This window comes from Dryobates pubescens, chromosome 12 (genome assembly GCF_014839835.1).
Source record: "Dryobates pubescens isolate bDryPub1 chromosome 12, bDryPub1.pri, whole genome shotgun sequence".
Taxonomy (NCBI): Eukaryota; Metazoa; Chordata; class Aves; order Piciformes; family Picidae; genus Dryobates; species Dryobates pubescens.
In genome coordinates, this window is record NC_071623.1 from 5,760,248 (window position 1) to 5,785,363 (window position 25,116).

General features: G+C 51.9%; 2 protein-coding genes and 1 non-coding gene across 3 annotated transcripts in view; 1 reads left to right on the top strand and 2 right to left on the bottom strand.

The window, feature by feature from the left end:
• Positions 1 to 1,451: 1,451 nt before the first annotated feature.
• On the bottom strand, positions 1,452 to 16,971 carry RS1 (retinoschisin 1). Its single transcript, XM_009900765.2, has 6 exons — positions 16,876 to 16,971; positions 7,097 to 7,122; positions 6,872 to 6,977; positions 2,963 to 3,104; positions 2,625 to 2,820; positions 1,452 to 1,618 (listed from the first exon to the last, which is right to left on the bottom strand). The coding sequence occupies exons 1-6, from the start codon at positions 16,940 to 16,942 to the stop codon at positions 1,466 to 1,468; spliced, it is 690 nt and encodes a 229-aa protein (XP_009899067.2). The 5' UTR covers positions 16,943 to 16,971; the 3' UTR covers positions 1,452 to 1,465.
• Positions 16,972 to 20,732: 3,761 nt separating this feature from the next.
• TRNAV-UAC (transfer RNA valine (anticodon UAC)) lies at positions 20,733 to 20,805 on the bottom strand. Its single transcript has one exon. It is a non-coding gene; the product is annotated as a tRNA-Val (tRNA).
• Positions 20,806 to 21,101: 296 nt separating this feature from the next.
• Positions 21,102 to 25,116, top strand: part of PPEF1 (protein phosphatase with EF-hand domain 1) — a 54,457-nt gene continuing 50,442 nt past the window's right edge. The window contains exon 1 of the mRNA XM_009900786.2: positions 21,102 to 21,145. The gene's annotated coding sequence lies outside the window, so the exon portion shown is untranslated. The remainder of the gene's footprint in view (positions 21,146 to 25,116) is intronic.

Consider the following 25,116-nt stretch of genomic DNA (forward strand, 5'->3'; position numbering starts at 1 on the left):
GGGGGTAGGCCTGTGAGCAGACCTGTGGATAGGCCTGTGAGCAGACCTGTGGGTAGACCTGTGAGCAGGCCTGGGGGTAGTCCTGTGAGCAGGCCTGGGGGTAGTCCTGTGAGCAGGCCTGGGGGTAGTCCTGTGAGCAGGCCTGGGGGTAGTCCTGTGAGCAGACCTGGGGGTAGGCCTGTGAGCAGACTTGGGGGTAGGCCTGGGGGTAGGCCTGTGAGCAGACCTGGGGGTAGGCCTGTGAGCAGACCTGGGGGTAGACCTGTGAGCAGACCTGGGGGTAGGCCTGTGAGCAGACCTGGGGGTAGGCCTGTGAGCAGACCTGGGGGTAGGCCTGTGGGTAGGCCTGTGAGCAGACCTGGGGGTAGGCCTGTGAGCAGACCTGGGGGTAGACCTGTGAGCAGACCTGGGGGTAGGCCTGTGAGCAGACCTGGGGGTAGGCCTGTGAGCAGACCTGGGGGTAGGCCTGTGGGTAGGCCTGTGAGCCGACATGTGGGTAGGCCTGTGAGCAGACCTGTGGGTAGGACTTTGGACAGGCTTGTGGGCAAGTCTTGGGACATTCCTGTTGGCAGGAATTTGGGGGCAGGACTTGGGGCAGGCCTGTGGGTAGGACTTTGGGCAAGCCTTGGGGCAGACCTGCAGGCAGGCCTGGGGGCAGGCCTGCAGGCAGACTGTGGGTAGGACTTTGGGCAAGCCTTGGGGCAGGCTGTGGGTAGGACTTTGGGCAGGCCTTGGGGCAGGCTGTGGGTAGGACTTTCGGCAGGCTTGTGGGCAGGACTTGGGGCAATCCTTGGGGCAGGCTGTGGGTAGGACTTTGGGCAGGCCTGTGGGCAGACCTGTAGGCAGGCTGTGGGCAGGACTTGGGGCAATCCTTGGGGCAGGCTGTGGGTAGGACTTTGGGCAGGCCTGTGGGCAGCACTTGGGGCAATCCTTGGGGCAGGCTGTGGACAGGACTTGGGGCAATCCTTGGGGCAGGCTGCGGGTAGGACTTTGGGCAGGCTTGTGGGCAGGACTTGGGGCAATCCTTGGGGCAGGCTGTGGGTAGGACTTTGGGCAAGCCTTGGGGCAGACCTGTAGGCAGGCTGTGGGCAGTACTTGGGGCAATCCTTGGGGCAGGCTGTGGGTAGGACTTTGGGCAGGCCTGTGGGCAGACCTGTAGGCAGGCTGTGGGCAGGACTTGGGGCAATCCTTGGGGCAGGCTGTGGGTAGGACTTTGGGCAGGCCTGTGGGCAGACCTGTAGGCAGGCTGTGGGCAGGACTTGGGGCAATCCTTGGGGCAGGCTGTGGGTAGGACTTTGGGCAGGCCTGTGGGCAGTACTTGGGGCAATCCTTGGGGCAGGCTGTGGGTAGGACTTTGGGCAGGCCTGTGGGCAGGACTTGGGGCAATCCTTGGGGCAGGCTGTGGGTAGGACTTCGGGCAGGCCTGGGGACAGGCAGGCAGGCATCCCCGGGAGGCAGGCAGGGCTCAGCCGCACTTGGGCAAGCACTCGAGCAGCTCCATGCGGATGGCGATGCGCACGTGCCAGCCCAGCGGGATCAGCCGGATGTAGCGAGCCACGATGGGAGGCCGCAGCAGGTTCTGCACCGACGAGGAGCGGTCCGAGTTGCCGTAGAACACCTGGGGACAGAGGTGGCAGCAAGGTGGGCAGGCGGCTGAGAAATCCTGTCCCCCCCCCCCCGAGTTCCTGCTTTGGCAGGGGGGTTGGACTGGATGATCTCTTGAAGTCCCTTCCAACCTCTGCTGTACTGTGACGCTGTGAGCCTAAGGAGCCTGCGTGGAGCAGAGGGAGGAGGAGGAGGTTGCTCTGCTCCTTCACCCCCAAAGTAAAAGTTGGGGGTTTTGTAAATCACAGAAGGGTTTGGGTTGGAAGGGACCTCCAAAAGTCATCCAGTCCAACCCCCTGCACTCAGCAGGGACATCCTCCGCTAGATCAGGTTGCCCAGAGCCCTGTCCAGCCTCAGTTTGAATATCTCCAGGGATGGGGCCCCAACTACCTCCCTGGGCAACCTGTTGCAGTGTTCCAGCACCCTCATGGTGCAGAACTTGTTCCTAATGAAATAACCAGATGCAGACAATTGTCACACTGTCTGGATCTCCTGAGCAGCTCACACCTCTCCTATGAAGACAGACTGAGGGAGTTGGGGCTGTGCAGTGTGGAGAAGAGAAGGCTCCAAAGAGACTTTATTGTGGCCTCCCAGTATCTGAAGAGGGCTACAAGGAAGCTGGGGAGGGACTTTTTTTGGGTGTCAGGTAGTGACAGGACTAAGGGAAATGGAGCAAAACTGGAAGTTGGTAGATTCAGATTAGATGTCAGGAAGAAGTTGTTCCCCTTGAGGGTGGTGAGACACTGGAACAGGTTGCTCAGGGAAGTGGTTGAGATCCCTTCCCTGGAGATATTCAAGGTTAGGCTCAATGGGGCTCTGGGCAGCCTGATCTAGTTGGGGATGTACCTGCTGACTGTGGGGAGCTTGGACTGGATGACCCTTGGAGGTCCCTTTCACCATTCTTTGCTTCTCTGATTCTGTGACTTCCCTCTCGGGGCAGGTCCCCCCCAGTCCCTGATGTGTTCCTGTCAGAGATGCACCACCCCTCCACCCGTGGCCAAAGCACCAAGCCCACTGACCCGGTTGTTGCCGGTCTGGTCCTTGTAGTAGACCCAGTTGAGGCTCTCGTCGGTGCGGTACTGCATGCTGTACTTGGTCATCCACTCGTCAGCATCACAGCGCCCCTGTGTCAGGATCCCCGAGATCACCTTCACCTCCTTCAGGTCTATCTGCAGCCACTGCCCATTGTCCTGGTACTTGGAGAGCCATGCACACCTGGGGAGACAGGACCAGCCCCCTTACGTCTCTCCCAGCACTGCCTTCTGGGGCAGACCCTCCAGACTCCAAGCTGCCAGGGATCCTCCAGCACCTCACCCCCTGCCCAGAGAAGGCCTTGGGGAGGGATTTTTGGACTCACCCAAAGCCTTGGCCGTTGAGGCGAGCCTTGTTGGCTGTCCAGGAGGAGTACCAGCCCGTGTACTGCTCAGGGTTGGAGCAGCTGATCTGGTCAGGGGTGACAGCGCCAGACTCGAAGCCAAGGGGCTTGTGGTAGGGGCACTCTGCAGAGCAAAGGGAAAAATAGATGAAGGGCTTCGTTCCCTGGGTGTGTTGGTGCTCTTGGTGACGTGCCCTGTGCTTTCACTGCTCCCTCTTTTACTTGGCCAGCATGCTGGGGATGCTCTTAAACCTGGGCCACAACCCCTGCAGTGTTTGCTGCCCTGGAGCCATGTGGTCTTCATTTCTAACCCTTCTCTTGTGTGAATTTCTCTCTCCCAAATTCCCTAACCCTGTCCTGTCTGCAGCATTCTGGGGGGAAGGTTTTACTCAAATGTTGCAGTCCAAAGCTCCTTCTTGCAAGCATGTGGAAGCAGATCCAGACTGGATCCATCAATATGGATCCAGCCTCCAGGCTGTCAGATACTGCCAGGTCCTTGAGAAATGCCTGGCCTGGCTTTCCTTGTTAGTCTTTGTCTTCTTGTGCTACTTCATGGGACTTGGTGATCCTGAGGGTCTTTCCCAACCTGAATGTTTCTGTGATTCATTAACTGTCCTGATCTGTGGCTATGGTTGCAGTGCAAAATGGCTTGAGCCTGCTCTGATCTTCAGGCAACCAAACCTGACCTCACAGCTGCCTTTTACAGCAATGAGAAGCTCAGCAAGACTCCTGCTGGCTGCAAAACTACCAGGTAAAGAAATATTTTACTCTACTCTGGTAAGACCTCACCTGGAGTTCTATGTCCAACTCTGGAGCCCCCAGCACAAGAGAGACATGGACCTGATGAAACAGGTCCAGGGGAGGGCCATGAAAATGACTAGGGGACTGGAGCAGCTCTCTTACAAGGACAGGCTGAGGGAGCTGGGGGTGTGCAGCCTGGAGGCTCCAGGCAGACCTCAGAGCAGCCTGCCAGGAGCTGAAGGGGCTACAAGAAGGCTGCAGAGGGACTGTTTGCAAAGGCCTGCAGGGGCAGGAGCAGGGACAGTGGTTTGAAACGAGAGCAGAGCAGACTGAGATTGGATGTGAGGAGCAAGTTCTGTCCCAGGAGGGTGCTGGATCACAGCTTCACATGTCAAGAGGACATTTCCTCACCTTAGCCATGCCTGACTGACCAAAAATTATCAACATGCAGGCACCCAGGGCTTGGCATGACTGCAGCCTTCCCAGTGCAGCCCTTCAGCACTGTGGCCATGCAGTCAATGTCTCATTAGCAAGCTCCACTAGGTTGATGTCATATGCATCAATATCTCATTAACATACTTGTGTTGTTGGTTCCTCATTAACATGTTGGTTTTTCCCCCCTACAAATGCACACAGTCACTGTCCTGCCTTCCTCCAGGCATGGAAACATCAGGTTTTCCAGCAGGTTAAAACAAGGGGCAATGGATATAAAATCCAGCACAGGAGGTTCCAGCTCAACATGAGGAGGAACTTCTTTACTGTGAGGTTCACAGGGCACTGGAACAGGCTGCCCAGAGAGGTTGTGGAGTCTCCTTCTCTGGAGCCTTTCCAGCCCCATCTGGATGTGTTCCTGTGTGACCTGTGCTGGATTCTCTGCTCCTGCTCTGGCAGAGGGTTGGACTTGATGGTCTCCTGAGATCCCTTCCCACCCCTAACATCCTGTGAGCCTGTGATCCCATGCTCCCCCTCCTGTGTGCAAAAGGGTGGCTGGGCTGGGGTGGCCCTGCATGTTTACTACTTGGCAGGCTTACCTTCAACACCACATAACTTCACTTTTAGCACCACTAATCTGCAGACCACACAACCATAATGCAATTAGCAGGTCACCTTCTGGCATATGTCTGGCTGCACCCCACTCAAGGACACACAGAACAGACACCTGGGGCCCACTCAGCCACATTGGCTGAGCCATGTAATGCCCTTACTGCTAACCCAGACACAACTTCTGCAGTGGTCATGAGGATGGCTGCTCCCCTCTGGCAATGCCAGAGACAGCTCTGCAACATCTCAGCGTGCAAACCAGCTCTGCAAACCATCCCCAGGCAGCAGAGACACCAGGGCACAGCGTGCTGGCTGGGCTGGACTGGGTGAGGAAAGTGCAACCTGAGAGGTATGGTGAGTATTCACTACTGAGGAGAGCAGCCTTCATTTGTGGAGGAAGAGGTATTCATTACTGAGAGGGGATCTGATCAATGCCTATCAATATCTGAGGGGTGGGTGTCAAGTGGAGGGGGCCAAGCTCTTTTGGGTGGTGCACAGCAATAAGCCAAGGAACAATGGACACAAACTTGAATACAGAAGGTTTCACCTCAACTTGAGGAGAAACTTCTTTACAGTGAGGGTGGCAGAACCCTGGAGCAGGCTGCCCAGAGAGATTGTTCAGTCTTTTTCTCTGGAGACTTTCCTAACCCACCTGGATGCATTCCTGTGCAGACTGCCCTGAGTGCTCCTGCTCTGGTAGGGAGGTTGGACTGGATGACCTCTGGAGGTCCCTTCCAACCTCTAACATTCTGTGATTCATTACCCACCTATATAATAAGAGAGAGCATCTCTCACACCTAGCCTGGCCAGCAAATCCAGAGCCACTCCTCTCATACATACATCCCTCAGCCAGGGATGGATCAAGCAAACCTCTTGTGTCCTTCTCTGCCCTGCCCTGCCCTGCCCTGTCCTATCCTACCCCCCTTCCTAATGGTTTTAAATGGAAAGAGGGTAGCTTTAGAGTGGACATAAGGAAGAAATACTTTGCAATGTGGATGATAAGACACTGGTGCAGGTTGCCCAGAGAGGTTGTGGATGTTCTTCCAGGGTGACTCACTCATGTAACTCCTCTACCTTCAGGGCAGCTACTCCAAATGCTGAGTGCTGGGGTGACTCATTCCCCCATGCATCTTCCATGAGGAACCCAGCATCAATAAAGCACACCTCAAGTTGTTGCACATCCTCTTGCAGGAGCTGGGAAGATGTGCTTGCTAGTGGGCATCAGGCAGGTAACATTTTCAGCACCCATCTCCAGAGAGGGTGGACACCTCTGAACATCTGTGTGACAGAGGCCTGAATGAGTTCAGCTTCTCTGGGACACTTGAGCTAAACCTGAGGATTAGCTGGGAACTGATAAAGCCTTGCTAGGGGTAGAATGTCAGGGGCAATGTGGCAGCTGCAGAGAATGATGAGGAAAAAGCTTGCTCAGAAACCTATTAAACATGATCTGTGAGGCATGGTTGAAGGAGCTGGGCAGGGGCAGCCCAGAGAAAACAAAGGAAACACAACTATGGTCTGTTTGCAAATAGACCCCAGAGAACTAACAAACTGGTTTCCTGACCCCTGGAGAGAGAAGATGTCACAGGCTTACCTGCAGCAAGTCTAGGTGGGACCAAAGTTTCCTACAGTAAATGGTGGCAGCTGCCCCAGGCAGTTTCTGGGAGCATCAGTGCTGAGGACTCTAGGGACAGGGCAGGCAAATGCCTTCCAGCAGTGGCCATCCTGGGCCACCCTGGTTGAGCTCCTGAGGCCTAAGCGTGGCTCCTGTTGCTACTGCTCCTCTGCCAGAGGGTGCAGGGTCACACCACACTTCTCATCAGTGCTGCTGCCCCAGCAGCTGGGTTTGGGACAGGTACTGCTGGACCAGGGCACCTCTGCAGGCAAGGGTGCAGCAGGGAAGCTGCTGAGGAATCACAGAGTCAACCAGGTTGGAAGAGACCTCCAAGATCATCAAGTCCAACGAATCACCCAACCCTATCTAATCAACCAGACCATGGCACTGAGTGCCTCATCCAGTCTCCTCTTAAACACCTCCAGGGACATTGACCCCCAGCCCCTCCCTGGGCAGCACATTCCAATGGGCAATCACCATGGCTTGAAGCCCTTTACCTGGCATGCACTCTAAGCTGTTAGACCCACTGGACCACACCGAGTTAGGACCTCCTTGGCAATCACATTTGCAAGCCTTGCTGTGCCACAGCTCCAGTCTCTCATCCTAAAGGGAAGGCAAAAAAACCCCAAACCAGTCATAAATCAGCATAGGCATTGACAGTGGCTGAGTCCTGGTCCTGAAGAAGGCTTGAGGGGGCCACCAAACCAGCTGAAGAGACTTACCTCTCCTGGGGAGAGGGCCATCACAGCTAGGTTAGCAGGCATGGAGGGAAGAAGAGAGAGAGAGAGATCAGGAACAAATATGCTGCAGGCAAACATCAGGAAATGCATTAAACAGTTACTCCTGAGCTGGGGATGAATAAATCAAGAGCTGAGGATTCTGTGGTGTTTCCCCAAGCTGACTGCCAAGGGAAAGCAAGAGGATGTGGGCAGGAACAGGACACTGCTCCTCCATTGTATTTTATTATTGATGCTTTGGCCTCTCCTCTTTTTGATCCTACACACCTGAAACATCCTGAAAAGAAGCCCACACCTGCCCCCTCAGCCTCTGCTGCCTTACATCTCATTTTTCCTCTGTCCTTTTTTTTGCTGTCTTCCTGCCCCATGTTTTCCCTTTCCCCTTTTGCTCTGAAAATGTGTGAGCTCATTAACCCCAAAGGTGTAATCCTAGCCTGGCACTGCTGCAAATCGCTGGTGCCTTGCAGGGGATGGGGCAGCCTGCGAAGTACCTGGCCTGAAATCACTCCCTCTGGACAGGATGGATGTAAACAAAATGCAAATAGGCCTTCCCAAGCCATACAAGAATGCCTTTTCCCCTCCCTTTCTTAGAGCAGAGCAGGTTTTGTGGCCACAGGGGAAGAGCTGCTGTTTTTGTAACACCTGACCTGCTTCACCTCCTGCCTGTCACTAAGCAATGGCTTTTTTATGAGCCATTTCCTTGCTGAAAGGTCTCTCCTGCTTCCAAAGCAAGCTACCTTCATTGCATTTGGACTGCCAGAAGAGTGCCCAGACAGCTATGACAATCATAGGGTCATACAACTGTCAGGGTTGGAAGGGACCTCAAGAACCAGTCCCAACCCCCCTGCCATGGGCAGGGACACCTCACACTACAGCAGGTTGCCCACAGCCACAGCCAGCCTGGCTGCAAACACCTCCAGGCAGGAGGTTTCCACCACCTCCCTGGGCAACCTGTGCCAGTGTCTCACCACCCTCATGGGGAAGAACTCCTTCCTCACATCCAATCTGAATCTCTCCACTTCTAGTTTTGCTCCAAAAATATATCTTTGTTTTAAGTAGTCCCATGGCTGCTGCTCATCCACACAAATCAGATGCCAGACACCACGTTTCCAATGCCAGCAGGGAATTAGCAAGCCTCTAAGGACCAAAACTTGCATGCAGGAGCCAGGAGAAAGCAGCCAGCTCCAAACAGAGGTTTTGTGACTAACAAAAGAGGAATTTTTTTCACCAAGTGACTTAGACTCTGAATTATTCACTGAAAGCCAGTTATGATTTATTCATTCCTATGCTGCCACTTTGCTGAGCCTAGGAAGCCCCAGCTGATGCTGGGAATTTCCAGCTCACATTTCTACAGCAAGCTTCATCTCAGCAGACTCCCAAACACTCTGCAATTATAATCAGCTGAAAAAAAACCCCAACCAACAAAACCCTGCAACACAGAGCTCTGCTTATTCCTGAAATGCCACTGCTCCCTGAATGTCACACTGAGCCTGGGTCTATCAAGACAGAGCCCAGAAACAAAGACAATGAGAAAGGAATCTGTAAAACTGTCCTTTCTGGTATTATGAACTTAACCACTCAAGGCATGGGCCCTGGGGCTCAAATAAAAAGATGTGGGTTTTAGCTAGGCCCAAGAGGGAGGCAATGAGCACCCAGACTCCATGGAGCTCAGCAGGAAAATGTGGATGCATGTGCCCAGATCTGGCCTGGAAAGTGTAGGCTAGGGACTGAGCACACCACCATCCTCCACCTTGCCCAGCACAGATGTCGTCCAGCCAAGCTGCAAGCCCCATGCCATGCAGGGTATTGCCACCTCCTTCTTGTGCCCCACACAGCATGAGGGTGGTTTCAGTTCATGCTGCCTCTCATCAGATAAATACAAACCAGACCATTATCAGCTATCTAAACTGTCCTGCCTTTGCCAATAGAAACAGTGCAGTGCATCTCCTGCCCTCCTGATGCTCTCATGATGCCAGTGTTGGAGCATCACTGGCACTGGGAGCATGGGGGTCATACTGGCAGGCACCTCTCCTGTCCCTCCAGCCCATGCCAGCACAATGGGTGCCCTGCTCCTAGCTACCCTAGAATTTGGGAGCCTGGCTCCCCAGCCAGCACAGCCAGCCATGCCTCCCCACCCATCAGGCCTGGCTCCTCCACTCTGCAGGCATTCAGGTTTCATGTAGGATCACAGGATTTTGGGGGTTGGAAGGGACCTCTGGAGATCATCAAGTGCAACCCCCCTGCAGAGCAGGGCCAGAGAATCCAGCACAGGTCACCCAGGAACACATCCAGACAGGGCTGGAAAGGCTCCAAAGGAGACTCCACAACCTCTCTGGGCAGCCTGCTCCAGAGCTCTGGGAGCCTCACAGGGAAGTTCCTCCTCATGTTGAGCTGGAGCCTCCTGTGCTGGAGTTAATGTGTTATGTAGTTAATGTAGAGATGTGTTGCTTGCTACATGGTTCTTAGCCTCTTCATTTTCACCTCCAGAAGACTGACTTCTGCAGAAAGCTTTTTGTGGGGCATTTCCTGTTTCCCTCCTGGCAGTTAAATGCACTTGTGCCTGGCAGTGACCTGTCGAGTGGAGCCACACAGAGGTAAAAGCAAAGCTGCCTGAATCCTTGCCTTGACCTTTAAGGGCTATGGAGCAAAGCTGGTAAACAAGCTACTGAATGAATGTATTTTGTACAGAAACAAAATCCTTCTCTCTTCCAGTGCATTGCAGCAGCTCACTTACCTCTGTGTCAGGTACCATTGCCAAGCAGGAGGAGCTTTGGTGAAGCCTACTCTTGTGGCACCACATGCCAGCGGTTGGAGAAGGGGATGTGAGTACCAGGCTGATGTATAGGACATTGCTTTGGATCTGTTTGAGATCCAGGGTCAACATTGGGCACATCATGGACACATGTAGCCAATAGCTAGGAGTGAAACAGCAGGGAGAGAAGGAATCCTTTCCAGGTGGGTGGAGGTATGGTAATACCACCTTAGCCCCCAGCAACAAACCCTCCTGCCTGGGTTGCCCTGGTGCTGCTTGGGTGGCTGCCCTCAGCCAGTCATGCCTGCTCTAGAGCTACAAAAGTGACTTTTAGGGTTTTAAAGGTTGTCTGCCAGAAGACACTGCTGCAAATCAAGCAAGGGGATGGATTTCCAGCACAAAAACCCTGTTTTCAATACACTGTGTTGTTGGATCAGCCTTGCAACAGGCAGTGGTGCAAAAGCAGTGCCATGGCAGGACTGCCCCCTCTGGCTGGCCTTGCTGCACTAGAGACCTCCAGCCTTCACTGCATGGCTCATTGGTTTAAACATCTCAAACAAGAGATCAGGTTTGCCTTTTTCAGCTAGAAGAGGTTAACTGCTACAGGCTCATTCCCATGAGCAGCTCAACCACAGCCTGCAGCACAGGGGATCAGCAGGCAAAGCTTGGGGTAGGCATGGCAGTGAAGGGGCCAAACATCCTGGCTGAGCAGCATAGCCTGATAACCCCTGGCATCAGGAGAGGAAAGGAGAGGAAAAGATGCCCTTGTCTGTAGTCAGCTGGAAAAAGTAGTAATTGATATATTGGTGTGTTTACAGCTGTGACAGGCCCTGCCCTACAAAGGAAATGAAGAGGAAAGCTGGCTGCCAATAGTCCCCCATTGTAATGGGCAGCCTGCTTTTACAGCCAGCCTGTTTGCCTTCCAGGAAGGTTACAAAGATAATTGGTAATTGTAGGTCAGACAGAACCAATTGCTGCAATTCGTGGCAGGGGCAGAAGTCCTGCACAGCTGCCAGGGGCTGTTTGAAAAGTACAGGACTGAAAAAAACACCAAAGCCAAACTGAAAGAGGCCATTTCCAGCCCCCAGTGCCCCAGGACACTCAGCAAACAATCAGCTCAGTGAAGCAAATTATTATCTCTGTGTGTTTGGCAGAGTCAGGGAGATAAGGAAGAGCCCTTTCCTGTCCCCCTATCCCACCCTGCAGCATGGTGAGTCCAATCTGCTGCTTTGCACAGACCACACAGAAGCACAGAATGTTAGGGGTTGGAAGGGAGCTCCAGAGAGCATCCAGTCCAAGCCCCCTGCCAGAGCAGGAGCACCCAGGGCAGCTCACACAGGAACACATACAGCTGGCTTTGCAATGCCTCCAGAGAAGGAGACTCCACAACCTCTCTGGGCAGCCTGCTTCAGCCCACTGGCACCCAGTGCCCCTTGTGCTGTCCTTGGACATCCCTGAGAAGAGCCTGGCTCCATCCATGCACCTTGGAATTGGCTGCCCAGGGAGGTGGTGGAGTCACCATCACTGGAAGTGTTTAAAACGAGCCTGGATGGGTTAGTGCCATGGGTTAGTTTATCAGATGGTGTTGGGTGGTAGGTTGGACTTGATGATCTTGAAGGTCCTTTCCAACCTGGTTAATCCTGTGATCCTGTGATTCTGTATCTTGAGCCCTAGCACTGAGGGCAGCCCTCAGGCTCCTCTGCTCCAAGCTCCAAGCCCCAGCTCCCTCAGCCTAGCCTCACAGGGAGATCTTCCACTGCCTGCAGCAGCTTGGGGGCCCTGGGATGGACTCTCAAGCACTTCCCTGAGGTCCTTCTTGACCTGAGAGGCCCAAAACTGAAGACAATATTCCATATGAGGCCTCACCAGGACAGAGCAGAGTGGGAGCAGAACCAATGTTGACCTGCTAACCACAGCCCTTCTAATGCAGCCCAGGATGCCCTTGGCCTTCTTGGCTACAAGGGTATATTGCTGGCTCAGGGGCATCCTTCTGTCCACCAGGACCCTCAGGTCCCTTTCCCTTACACTGCTTTCCACAGGTCACTCCCCAGCCTATCCTGGTAGCCACCCTGTAGCACAGGATTTGAGAACCAGGGCTTGGGCAAGCACCAGAGGATGCTTGTCCCCCAGAGTGCCTGTCCTGCTGGGTCTGGGCTGCAGCATGGGCCCTGGGATGGCCCCATTTAGGGACTGGCCCAGGTTTGGAGGAGAAGGAAAAGAGCTGGCAAAGGCAGCCCTGCAATGCCAGGACATGCAGGACACAGGTTTCCCAGGGTGGAAATGGAACAAAGCAGCATCCACAACTTGTGACTATCTGGGACAAGCAGTAGCAAGGAGGCTCAGCTGCTCATGTTTTAATGAGAGGAAGAGGTAACACGAAACAGAACATGTGTGTGGTCATTAAGAACATGGCTGAGGAAAAGCAAGGAAGGAGAAAGGTTAAGAGTGGGCAGAAACAAGACCCCCACAGGCTGAGCACATTCCAATGAGGTCAGCTCTGAGCAATCATATGGATATGATGTAGTGTGAGGTGTCCCTGCCCACGGCAGGGCGGTTGGAACGAGATGATCCTTGAGGTCCCTTCCAACCTTGACAATTCTATACCCTGACCACAAAGCCACAACAGCAAGCCACCAGTTTTGAAGGGTGGCTAGAACCAGTGACAGATCTACAAGAGCACTGTAAAGTCAAGCAGGTACATAAAATATGCAGAGAGTAGAAGTCAGGAAAAGTTGACATAAACCTCAGCACTGCAGGCCAAGTGTGTAGGAAACTGTCATGACTTTGGCTGCTTGTTGACTACTACCTACATCATATGTAGGTGGCCTAGAAGCTTCAGCTGGAAAATAGTTCCTTCAGCCTCTCAGCTCTGCAAGCAGCACCTCAGTTGAACAGATCTGAGAGAGACAAACAAAACTCTCTGCTCTGCCTCTTCCCACTCCCTCCACGACTCAGCTCTTTGCTGGTGTGGAAGCTCCTGCTGCTTCCCTTCTGCACGTGTGGGCCGGCCACGGGGCAAGGAGAACAGCTTTAAAAACAGACAGAAAAATAGGGCTGGAGCCCCCAGAAAACTGACACAGGAATGGAAGAGGTGAGAGGAATGAACAGCACTGGCTTTATCGTGCTGCCATCGCTGCATTCCTTCAGCCCTGCACTGAAGAACATCACAAAGCAGAGCTGAGTGAGGTGGTCTGCAGGAAACACAGAGGGCCAAGACACTGCCAAAAGCCTTGCAGCAGCTCTGTGCCCACTGGGTGCTACTGTGTGGGTTGCTCTCTTATTAACCCAGGCTATTTTTGCATCCCAGCCCTGGAAATGGTGCCAGGCAAGCAAGGTGACTCACATCAGGCTGCACCAGCCTCGGTAGCAAGGCGCAACTAGGGAAGCTGTGACACGCCAGGCCACCGTCACAGATAGCATTTTGCCCATCTCTCCTTGCCCCTGCACCAGTGGTGATGGCCCCAGGGACCCATGCTGCAGTCATGGCCAGTCTCCAGGTCCCCTTGGCAGGTGTAGTCCTCTCACACAGTTGCTCTGTGATTGCTTTTGTTGGTTTTCCCTCAGGGCTTTTTCCATGGCCATGTTGAGCAGGCTCCATGGGGCCATGTTGGGCCACAAAGATGGTTCAAGGGCTGGAGCAGCTCTGCTGTGAGCACAGGCTGAGGGAGCTGAGGGTGTTCAGCCTGCAGAAGAGAAGGCTCCAGGGGGACCTTAGAGCTTCCTGCCAGGAGCTGAAGGGACTTTTCCTGAGGGTGTCTAGAGGCAGAACAAGGGGGAATGGTTTGGAGATGAGACAGAGCAGGGTTAGAATGGAGCTGAGTGGAGCTGTTCAGTGTGAGGGTGGTGAGAGTGTGGCACAGGCTGCCCAGGGAGGCTGTGGCTGCCTCCCGCCTGGGGGTGTTGAAGGCCAGGTTGGATGAGGCCTTGAGCAGCTGAGTCTAGTTGAGAAGTGTATTGATCAGATCCCCTCTCAGTCTTCTCCTCTCCAGCCTAAAGTCATCAGTCTCTCAGCCTCTCCTCATCAGGCAGTGCTCCAGACCCTTCAGCATCCTTGTAGCCCTCCCTTGGACTCTCTCCAGCCCCTCCTGAACTGGGGAGACCAGAACTGGATGCAATATTCCAGGTGAGGTCTCAGCAGGGCAGAGTAGAGGGGGAGGAGAACCTCCCTGGATCTGCTGGACACACTCCTCTGAATGCACCTCTTAATGCATCCTCTATTCTGAGCCTGGCATCCCCCAGGAGGACAGAGCTGCTGCAGCACACATCAGTGTGGCAGGATTCATCTCTGCTGATGACTGATGGGCATGGGCAGAGCCAGAGGCAAGAGGAACAGTACCAGCTCTTCTCTTGTGCTCTTCTCACTTACACTGTGGATATTTTTCCCCCATGGGTTTATTCTTTTCATTCCCATTTCATTATCTTTACCTGAATGATTTTTATTTGGTTTCCATTTTCATTCCTGTCTCATTTTAATATTTACTGGTAATTATGGGATGGTGACAAACCTCCTATTGAAATCCTGGCAGTTACAGCTCCCATTAATTCCTCTTTCATTGGCTCTTCATGATGTTTCCACAATTTTTTTTTAATTGATTTTGCTTTTTTTTCAATGTTGAGAAAAAAATCTTTGGAAACAACTTAAATAGTTGGAAAATAATCAACCTTTTACCCTTAAAATGCATATCATATGATTATTTTTTTTTCCCCAAAGTGAAAACTTTGGGCAATTTCTGCTCTCATTGCCATGTTTACTCCTTCCTGCTTAGAGCTATGCAGAACATCGCCTGTAGAGTGATTTTATTAGGTGCATTGATTATGCCCAAGAGCAGCTCTGAAGATGTTATTTCCTGTGAGCTGAAGGCAGGTTTGGGCCTTTGGTTTTGTTGTTTGGTTGGGTTTGGGTTTTGCTGTTGTTGTTTGGGGGTTTTCCAAAGCCACAAGAAACAGAGAAGGGGGAAAAAAAGAAATCCACTCTTAAACAGCTGAGATGTGCTTATGCCTCAACATGTAGTGCTCATGGATGGAGGAATGTGGTGCAGGCACATCACATTCAGTGTGCTAAAAGCAGATTCATGTCAATCCGGGGCTGGGGGTGTTCCCCCACACCATATGGAGGGGGCCTGGCAGCTCCTGAGGCTCTTGTCACAGGAGCCTGCCTGCCTGCTCCACCATATGCTGCTGATGATGCTGTGGTGGTGTCCCCAGCACACACAAGCCCAGCCAAGGCAGGGGGGCTGGGGATGCTCCTCTAAGCCAGGGGAAAATCAGCTAAGGAGCTTATTATGGCCTTGGCACACGTGGCTTGGAGGACTGACCTAGCAGCACCTTCTCCGTGGTGGGAGAGGCAGGAACCTGAGAGGGTCCTGGGCAAAGGCTTGCTGCTGCTTGCTCATTATTCAGAAGTGGACACTTGGACCCCAAAGCAAAGAAATTAAACACTGAAGGGAGGGATGGCTGCAAAGTGATCCTGCAAGTAATGTTTCACTCAGGCTTTCCAAAAATAGCCTGATATGTGGGTGTCTATTAAAAGCAGAGCAAGGGATTCAGAGGAAGGTATGAACTGATCCAAGGGCTAATTGCAGTTATGCCACCTATTGGGGGGGGGGAAATAAAGAAATAAATGTTGGAATCTGGATAAAAAGAGCTTGGGCACCAGTAACCTTCCCATGTGAAACAAAAGACATAGGGTATGAGGAGAATGCACCACTATTTGCTGGAGGATTGAAAGGAAGACCTATTAATGAGGGTACAGCTAGGCACAAGAGGATGAAATGAAGGCATGGCTAGTTGAGGAAAAATTCCCTAGCCATGAAATTTAGTGGATCAAAATATTCAGTGGAAACAGAGAAGGATAGGGGGGTTGGAAATAGGCAAAGCAAACCACTGAGAATTCAACATCCCTGGGGGAAAAGCTGGACTGTGTCATAAATCTGTCCCACAGTCTCTAGCCACTTATTAATGCTGGTAGATACTGCCCAGCACTGAGCAAGAGCAACCTCAGCCTCGTTTAAGGTAATAGCAGCTTCACCACGGAGCCCAAATCTCAAACACAACCCAGAAAACAATCTCCTTGTTCCACAGCTGGGTTAATTCAAATGGAAGGAGACTGTGACTCTGCTTTTTCTGGCTTCTTCCAGCTCTTTGCCAGCTACCATTTGCCACTTTCTGAAAGCCTTGAGACAGGGAAATACTTCTGTCGTTTTCTCATGATTGCCTTTTGTTCTCAAAACACCTCTGGAAGACATTTCCAGGCCAAACTACCTAAGAGACCTGCTAAAGCATGTCCCCATCAGCAATGTCTTGCTGCTAGAGAAAGGGATCATTTGGATTAATCAAGAGTTTTGATTAATGAAGGACCAGGCTCTCATTTCCTACTGTACCTCGTTTTCCCACTCAGCATTATGATTGACTCACTGGCTCAGCTGCACTGCAATTTCCTTTGCAAAATCCTATCTGGACAAATTATATGGCAAATTTTTTTCAAAAATATATGTTTTAACTTTTTTTTTTTTTACACTGCAATTATTTGGTGAAACAGTTTTACTGCTGAATATTCATAGAGCCTGCAAGAACTCTGCTCACTCATGCACATAAATTACTCCGCTCCTCCACAGTTTTGCCTCTCTCTGCATTATTGTCCTCCTGTGAGAAGGTAGAGAAGAGCTTGCTCTGTACCCCCACAGCCCCTGGCAGAGGAAGGAAGTGTAGATGAAATAAGAAATCATCAAATCACAGAATTGTCAGGGCTGGAAGGGACCTCAAGGATCACCCTGTTCCAACCCCCCTGCCATGGGCAGGGACACCTCACACTACAGCAGGTTGCTCACAGCCACAGCCAGCCTGGCTGCAAACACCTCCAGGCAGGAGGCTTCCACCACCTCCCTGGGCAACCTGTGCCAGAGTCTCACCACCCTCACGGGGAAGAACTTCTTCCTAACATCCAATCTGAATCCACCCTCTTCTAGTTTTGCTCCAACAACTGAAAGTGCCTCCCAGGAGGCAAAGTGCATACCTTTGGACCAGAAAAGAAGAGACAGCAGGACGCTTCCCATCTTGAACCGCATCTTTTCCAGCCTCATTTGGGAATAGCTCCTTAGCTGCTGCTTGGCTTGCTGGGATGGCATGAGATTAACTTAAGCATTGCTTAAGCACCTTACTCTCCTCCATTCTCATGATTGTATCAAGCACCATCAAGCCAACTACACAACTATTGCTGTAAAGCCCCACGTGTGTTTTTACACGGTAAAAAGTCCTGAGGCGCTGCCACTCTGAGGGTGAATTTGATTGTTCACATAAACAAGTGCAGCCCTACCTTGAAGCCACACAGGAATGCAGCTGCTTAATGCTTTATATCTTTAGTATACATTGTCCATTGTAGGGAGTAGGTATTAATTACCTCCCACCCCAGTTATTTACCTCTACACTATCAGTGCCTTTCCTGACAATAGCTGTGTGTAGAAATCTGCCCTGACCTCGCTGCTCTTCTAAGTCAACATAATTGCACGAGGCTGAAAACTGCAATTAGTAGGTGAAATAGAAATAGAACATTTCAGTTGTTCACTTGCTGAGCTGTAAAAAATCTCAACACCAAAAAGAAAAACCCACCCCAAAGAGTAAACCTCCCTTTGCTAACAGTTCTACCTGTAGGATCCTCTCAATCAGTTTACAGCCAAGAGAGCTACATCCATTTGATTTTAAAGTGAGTGTGAAAGGTTGAAGACAGGGACTGCTAGTGATTCCAGGGGATCTTGCACCTGCTCCTCCAATCTCTGGTAATTATGTGCAATTAGCAGTGGATTTTCAATGGAGCTTTTGGAAAGCAATTGCTTCAGAAGCAGCTTTCTTTGTGCCAGGAGATCTTGGGTTGCATGTGCAGGGAAGAGATAAAGTACTGCAGAGATCACACCGAATTTCCAGCTGCTGAATGAAGCTGGGAAAGCTGACTCTAGTCTTCTGGTCTACAGCCATTCAAGAAACGCTGCACAAATAAGGATAAAGTGGTCCCCTGGGCAGGATTCATCTCAGCTGCCTTTGGATACTCCCAGATTTGGAATGCCCTATGAAAGAGATGCCAGGTAACAACATCCACCTGCAGTCACACCTCCAGCACTGATGCACCCCAGGCTCACCAAGGTAGGTGACACCACTGTGACAAGTCTGCCAAGGAGGCTCACTGCTTTGCTCAGCCTCAAGCAGTTTGACCTCCTCAAGCCATCATTTTCCCCACTTTAATCTACCCTCAGGGAGAGGGTGAATTATTGCAGGCAACCCTCTGCATGGACACAGCCATCCTGTTGGGATCAACCAGCCCAAACACTGGGGGAGCATCAATGCATGGCAAGGCAAGCAAGGAGGGGAGCTTATCCCAGGCACCAGGAGGGAGGTTATTTTCCTAAGGGTGAGGAGCTACTCCTGATTTTTTTTCTCAGAGGCTTCATGCATATATGCAGCAACCCTCTCAGGTCCAGCCAGAGGGTGAACAAACTTACTGAGGCTACCAGGGCACAGTGCCACCAGAGCTTGGCGTCTTGCTCCAGGCCCTACAAAGTACCCAGGCAAGGGTCTCTCCCCCTCTCTCTCTTTGTGATCCAATTTAAGATGGGCTGCCACAGAGACAAAGATTTCCAGAGCTGCTGAAGACACTTGGCTATCTCTCTCCTCCTTGCATTGATGAGTGCTTAGTATTTAAACCTCATGGTCTTGAAAATCCCAGCTTAAAACCCCCTAAATCCCTTCATCCACATATCTCTTGGAAAAACAGCCCCGGGCTTCAGGTTCTCACCTTATGGTCTCCTAAGCACAGGTCACTGGGAGGCAGAGCTGCCCACTCAAGAGAGATATCACCTCCTGCCTTTTTTAAAAGAGAAACCAATCTCCCCCATCACCTTAAGTACTTTAAGATCAGGTTCATGATCAGCTCCACCCTTCAAACTGGTCTTGAATTTTGTGCAAGAAATGCAGTGGCTCAGGGGTGGTGTTCAAAACCAGCACAGCTATCACCCGAAGAATACTTCACCCAAAAGGACACTGGTGGCTCTTCTCATGGAAAATTCCCTCCCCATAGGAAAAGGAATTAAAAAAATCAGCTTTTGTTTCAATATAAATCTGTAGCATTGGAAAACCCAAACTGGTCCACACAGAGAGTAGAGCCTTGAAATTAAAGTATCTGTATAGAAACTATGTGCTTCAGAGCCTCCACCCGAGTTGAGTGGCAGTGTTGATCTTCATAAGGGTAAGGAGGCTCTACAGAGGGACTTGGACAGATTGGATCCATGGCCAACATTACCAAGATGAGCTTCAACAAGGCCAAATGCCAGGGCCTGCACTTGGGGCACAACAAGCCCAAGCAAGGCTACAGGCTTGGGGCAGTGTGGCTGGAAAGCAGCTGGCAGAAAGGGACCTGGGGGTGCTAATGGACAAGCAGCTGAATAGGAGCCAGCAGGGTGACCAGGGGGCCAAGAAAGCCAAAGGCATCCTGGCTGGGATCAGCAATGCTGTGTCCAGCAGGAGCAGGGAGGGGGTTTGTCCTGTGGGATTCAGCTCTGGGGAGCCCACACCTCGAGGGCCTTGCCCAGTTTTGGGCACCTCAAGACAAGAGAGATGTGGAGGTGCTGAAGCCAGGGCAGAGGAGGGCAAGGAAGCTGTGAAGGGCCTGAAGAATAATTCTGATGGAGAGAGACTGAAGGAGCTGGGGATGGTTTGTGTGAAACAGAAGAGGCTGAGGGGAGACCTCATTGCTGTCTGCAACTAGCTGAAAGGAGGTTGTGGAGAAGTTGGTGCTGGTCTCTTCTCACAGCTATCAAAACACACACAGGTGTTTGGCATCTGACTGACCAGGAGCCTGCAGGTGTGCCCTCAGAAGGGAAGCAGGGGGCAAAAGCAGTCATGTGTGATAAAGAAGTGCCACTCCACCTAGCAAATGCATGCTCCTCTCAAAGTCAGAGTGCCAGACGGGGTAAATCAGAGCGGTACAGACAGATCTGTGTGTCTGGGAGCTGAGCACACACACAGACGATGTGCAATGCCTCAGCAGGAATGCGTGACTCGCACACTTTGGGTTTAGCATAGCTGGGGTGTGCATGAAATGTGTTTATGCATAACATATTATAACATATGAAGTATGCTTATCAATATCTGATGGCTAGGGCTCAAGAGGGAGGGAACAGGCTCTGCTCAGTTGCAGCCTGGGATAGGACAAGGGGCAATGGATGCAAGCTGCAGCACAGGAGGTTCCACCTCAACATGAGGAGGAACTTCTTCACTGTGAGGGTCATAGAGCCCTGGAACAGGCTGCCCAGAGAGGTTGTGGAGTTTCCTTCTCTGGAGACTTTAAAGCCCCATCTGGGTGTGTTCCTGTGTGACCTGTGCTGGATTCTCTGCTCCTGCTCTGGCAGAGGGGTTGGGCTGGATGATCTCCGGAGGTCCCTTCCAACCCCTAACATCCTGTGAGCCTGTGTGATGCATATTTAGACACCTATGTGCGAACCACAGGCATCTCTCAGAAAGTGGTGTTCAGCCCCTTCACCCCGCCCCTCCTTCCCCCCGTGACAGGGAGAGGCCCTATCTGCCTCTCTCACTACAGCAAGGCAGCTGGACCTTAGCTGCACCTGTGAGAAGGGGCCCAGAGGAGGGTACAAAATAGCCCCCAGCTGCCAGGCTTCAATGCAGAGCCAACAGTTGTTAATTAAACTTCCAGCTAACCATTTCCCCAGCCGAACTCGGCACCGCAGGCGGAACCGACACTTTCGATACGTGCTTATGAAGTTGCCCTTCTTGGGGGTGAAAAAGAACCCGAACAAGTCACTCAGAACTTTAAGGAAAACGCAGGAAAAATCAAGCGTGTGGAGAACGAAAACAGAAGTCTGGCGCTGGTTCCACTGGGGCTCGAACCCAGGACCTTCTGCGTGTAAAGCAGACGTGATAACCACTACACTATGGAACCGCCACGGAAAGCAGCCGCCGGCGCGCTGCTCCTATCGACGAGAAGCTAAGGCGCCGCCTTCCCCCGCCCCTCCTCCGCGAGCGCGGGGCGCGGGCGGGGCGGGCCGGCGGAGGGCGCGCGGCCAGCCGTTGGGCTCCTGAGGGAAGCCGCGGCCCCCCCTCGGGCTTTGCCTCTTAGTTTCTCACGTATGTGTGTGTGTGTTTCTTTGTTTTAATGGTTAATTGAAACCACCGTAATTAACGATGATCTTAAGGCGTTTTCTGCCCCCTCGGGTAGCTGCGGAGGAGCGATGCGAGGGGTAAACCGCTTTAATAGCGCTGATGTTACCGGGAAAGCAGAGGTAAGGGTTTCACGTGATGCGCTGCAGCTGTTCCTCTGCGCGTTAGGGCCTCGGCCCGGGTCCGTCCCACCAAGCGTGGCCTGCAGAGGCAGGTGATGAGCCTGGAGGGCAAGGGCACCTTTCCAGCCTTAGGCCAACGTGTAGCAGGCGCTGTGAGTACTCCCTGCGCCTGCATCTATCTGATACATCTTTGCTTTCCGCCTGTGCACTCCTAACTTTAGTGCCTCTTAGCCCTGTTTCGGAGCTAGCAGGCAAAACCTTCCTGTAGGTCCTGCTGCTCCGCTGGTTTGCCCTGCTGCTCTCCCCTCTCCGGTGAGAGGAGAAGGGAGGCCGTTAGCTCGGTGCGTTCCGCCTCGGCGCTCAGCAGGCTGATGGAAGCGGGGGGAAGGCTGAACTGCGCCAGAGGTAGGGCGCCAGGCGCTGCAGCTCCGCCGAAACCTGGCTGCGTGGATTCTGTGTCAATCGGTCACGGGAAGGCTCGGCACTGCTTGTGTCTGGAGTGCTTCAGTGGCGCTTTCTGAGTCGGGCAGGAAGGTGCGGGTGGTTTCCTCGGCGCAGGGGACGGTCTTAAAAACAGCCTGCGGCGACGGGGCAGAGCCTGAAGGTCGGGGAGCTCTTGTGTGGTGCAAAGTTAAGATCTGTCCTTTCAGACGCGCTATGAGACACACACACACTAATGAGAGCTTTTAGTCTGAGGCGTCAAAGCTGGAGCGCATCGAGGATTTGCCTTTACAGGCAGGGCAGAGGCGCTGAGCGCCGACCCTTTCCCCGCTGTGTGCTTGCCCGGCGGGCAGGCAGCGGCAGGGGTGGCTGCCGCTGCGGCGCCGCGCCGCCAGCAGGGGGCTCCCCGCGCTCGCTGTGACCTCCGCAGGCCCCAGGCCGGGGTTCTGTAGCGAGCGGCTCAGCCTGTGAGGGCGCGAGTGCTGCTGCTTCCCAACTGGAGTTTTGTAGGGAACGACAACGCGAAAGGTTTGTTACAAGTGGTGTTTCCTAGGGCTCAGCATCGAGACTTGTTCACAGTCTCAAGCTGTGTAGGGGGAAGTTTAGGCTTGATCTTCGAGAGAACTCGACACAGATAGAGATTTGCTATTGAAATGTGCTGCCCAGGGAGGTGGTGGGGTCGACGTCCCTGGAGGTGTTTAAGAAAGGACTGGATGAGGCACTTAGTGCCGTGGTCTAGTTGGTTAGTTAGGGTTAGGTGATTGGTTAGACTTGATGATCTTGGAGGTCTCTTCCAGCCTGGCTGATTCTGTGATCTGAATGATTGAGTGTAAATCCCTCACTGAACTTGCAGACAGCACCAAGTTAGGCAGCAGTGTTGATCTGCTTGAGGCTGGAGATGCTCAACAGAGGGGTCTGGGCAGGCTGGATTGATGGGCCAAGGATACGGGTATGAGATTCAACAAGACCGAGTGCTGGGTCCTGAATTTGGGTCACAACAACCCCATGCAATGCTACAGGCTTGGGGGAAAGGGGCTGGAAAGATGCCTGGTGGAAAAGGAGCTGGAGATATTTGGTCAACAGCTGGCTGAACATGAACCAGCAGTGTGCTCAGGTGTCCAAGAAGGTTAACCATATCCTGGTTTGTATTAGAAACAGCATGGCCAGCAGGACTAGTTAAGTGATTGTTCCCCTGTACTCAGCACTGGTAAGGCTGCACCTCGACTGCTCTGTTGAATTTTGGGGCTCTCACTACAGGAGGGACGTTGAGTTGCTGGAGTGTGTCCTGGGAAGAGCAGTGAAACTGATGAAGGTACTAGAGAAAAAGTCTTGTGAGTGAACTGGGCTTGTTTATCCTGGCAAAGATGCTGAGGGGAGATATTATTGCTCTCTACAACTTCCTGGGAAGAGGTTGGAGTGAGGATGGTGTTGGTCTCTTCTCCCAAGTAACCAGCAATAGGATGAGAGGAAATGGCCTTAAATTGCACCCAGGGAGGGTTAGACTGGGCACAAAGAAAAATTTCTTCAAAAGCATTACTAAGCACTGGAACCTCCTAACATCCAGCCTAATCCTCCCCTGGTGTAGCTTGAGACTGTGTCCTCTTGTTCTGGTGCTGGTTGCCTGGGAGAAGAGACCACTCATGATATATTTACTGCAGAAGATGGCTGCCTGTGAGGGTACAGAGCAGCACAGCTGTTTCTCTTTAGTTCTGTGCCTGACTGCATCAGGTGTTCGTTAATTCAGGGACTTGGTGGTTGTCTGTGATGCCACACAAACATTGCATTCTTTTGACTGTTACATTTTACCTGGAGTTTTGTACTGTTTGCATTACCTCAGTCCTCACCACGCTAAATCCTCGCATCCCAAAGGGGGTGGCTTGTGGAAGTACAAATTAAGGCACTTGTGCAGTGTTTACTGGACTGTGGTTAAAAGTTACAAACAGAAACTGCTGTTGGGAATAAAAAGAGTAAGTTTGTAAACTTTCAGAAGCATGTGGTGCCTGTAAGCAAAACAGGGTGGGGTTTTTTGGTTTTGTTTTTATGTAGCTAGATGTTGTAGAATCACAGAATTGTCAGGGTTGGAAGGGACCTCAAGGAGCAGCCAGTTCCACCCCACCCTGCCATGGCCAGGGACACCTCACACTGCAGCAGGTTGCTCACAGCCACATCCAGCCTGGCTGCAAAAGCCTCCAGGCAGGAGGCTTCCATCACCTCCCTGGGCAACCTGTGCCAGTGTCTCACCACCCTCCTGGGCAATAACTTCTTCCTAACACCCAGTCTGAATCTACCCATTTCTAGTTTTGTTCCATCCCCCCTCAGTCCTATCACTCCCTGACACCCTACAAAGTCCCTCCCCAGCTTTCTTGGAGCCTCCTTCAGATACTGGAAGGCCAACAATTAGGTCTCCTGGGAGCCTTCTCCTCTCCAGACTGAATAGCCCCAACTCTCTCAGCCTGTCTCCATAGGAAAGGTGCTCTATTGTAGTAGATTTGACTCTTGCAATTAATAACAGTTTGCTGAAGCAGCAGTTGATTTGCTGTTTCAAGGTAGAAAATATGTTATTTTTGTCATCAGGAGCAATTTCTTAAGGATAAGATGAAAACGGAGGGTGAAGAAAATAATTTCCATCAATTCTGCTGACCCCCTCTCGTGTATGTGATGGCTGTACTTACGAACAGGCAATTCCCAGTCTTTAAAACACAATAAAAACCAATTAACAATAATCCTTTTATATTCTGATCATTAATTTGTGAGTCAAATCTGTGGACCCTCGTGACCTGCAGAATCTGATTTCATCCAGAGGTGTTTTTTGGGAAAAGAGAGTCTGGTAGCCTTGAGGCTTCAGGATGTAGGCTTTGCATTGTCTGTGCAACTTGGGGTTCACCAGACCACCAAAATCTAGCTGTTGTTAGGTAATTCTTGTGCCCACTTTGATTTCTTCATGTTATTTTACTAAGTCTTGGCAAAACCTGAGTGCTGTAGGTATCTGTCATCTCCTGGAGATGAAAGATGAGGATGCTGAGGGGAGATGCTATTGCTCTCTACACCCCTGAAAGGAGGCTGGAGTGAGGCTGGTGTTGGTCTCTTCTCCCACAGTAACCAGTGAGAGGAAATGGCCTTTAGTTGTACCAAGGGAGGTTTAGACTGGGCATAAAGAAAAATCTGTTCACCAAAAGTGTTCCTAAGTGCTGGAACAGGTTGCTTAGGCAAGTGTTTTGAGTGACCATCCCTTAAGGTATTTGAAGTTGTGGTGCTTAGAGACCTGGTTTAGCATCTCCTAGAGATGATAGGCTCTAAGTAGAGGGTGAAGTTAACTTGTGAGGGAGGCAGAGTTGTGCAAATGAGGTCATTAGTCATTGCTTCCCAGAATAATCTGCATTCAAGTGACAATTTGGAAAACCTTCTTTCCCCAAACCTGTGTTCTCATTGTCATAGAATGTATCCTGATGCTTTCATGATGTTCTGATCTACTTTCTTGGATTTCAGGAACTGGGAGGCCCTGCAGCTGCCTTTCTTTCCCATTTCTGATT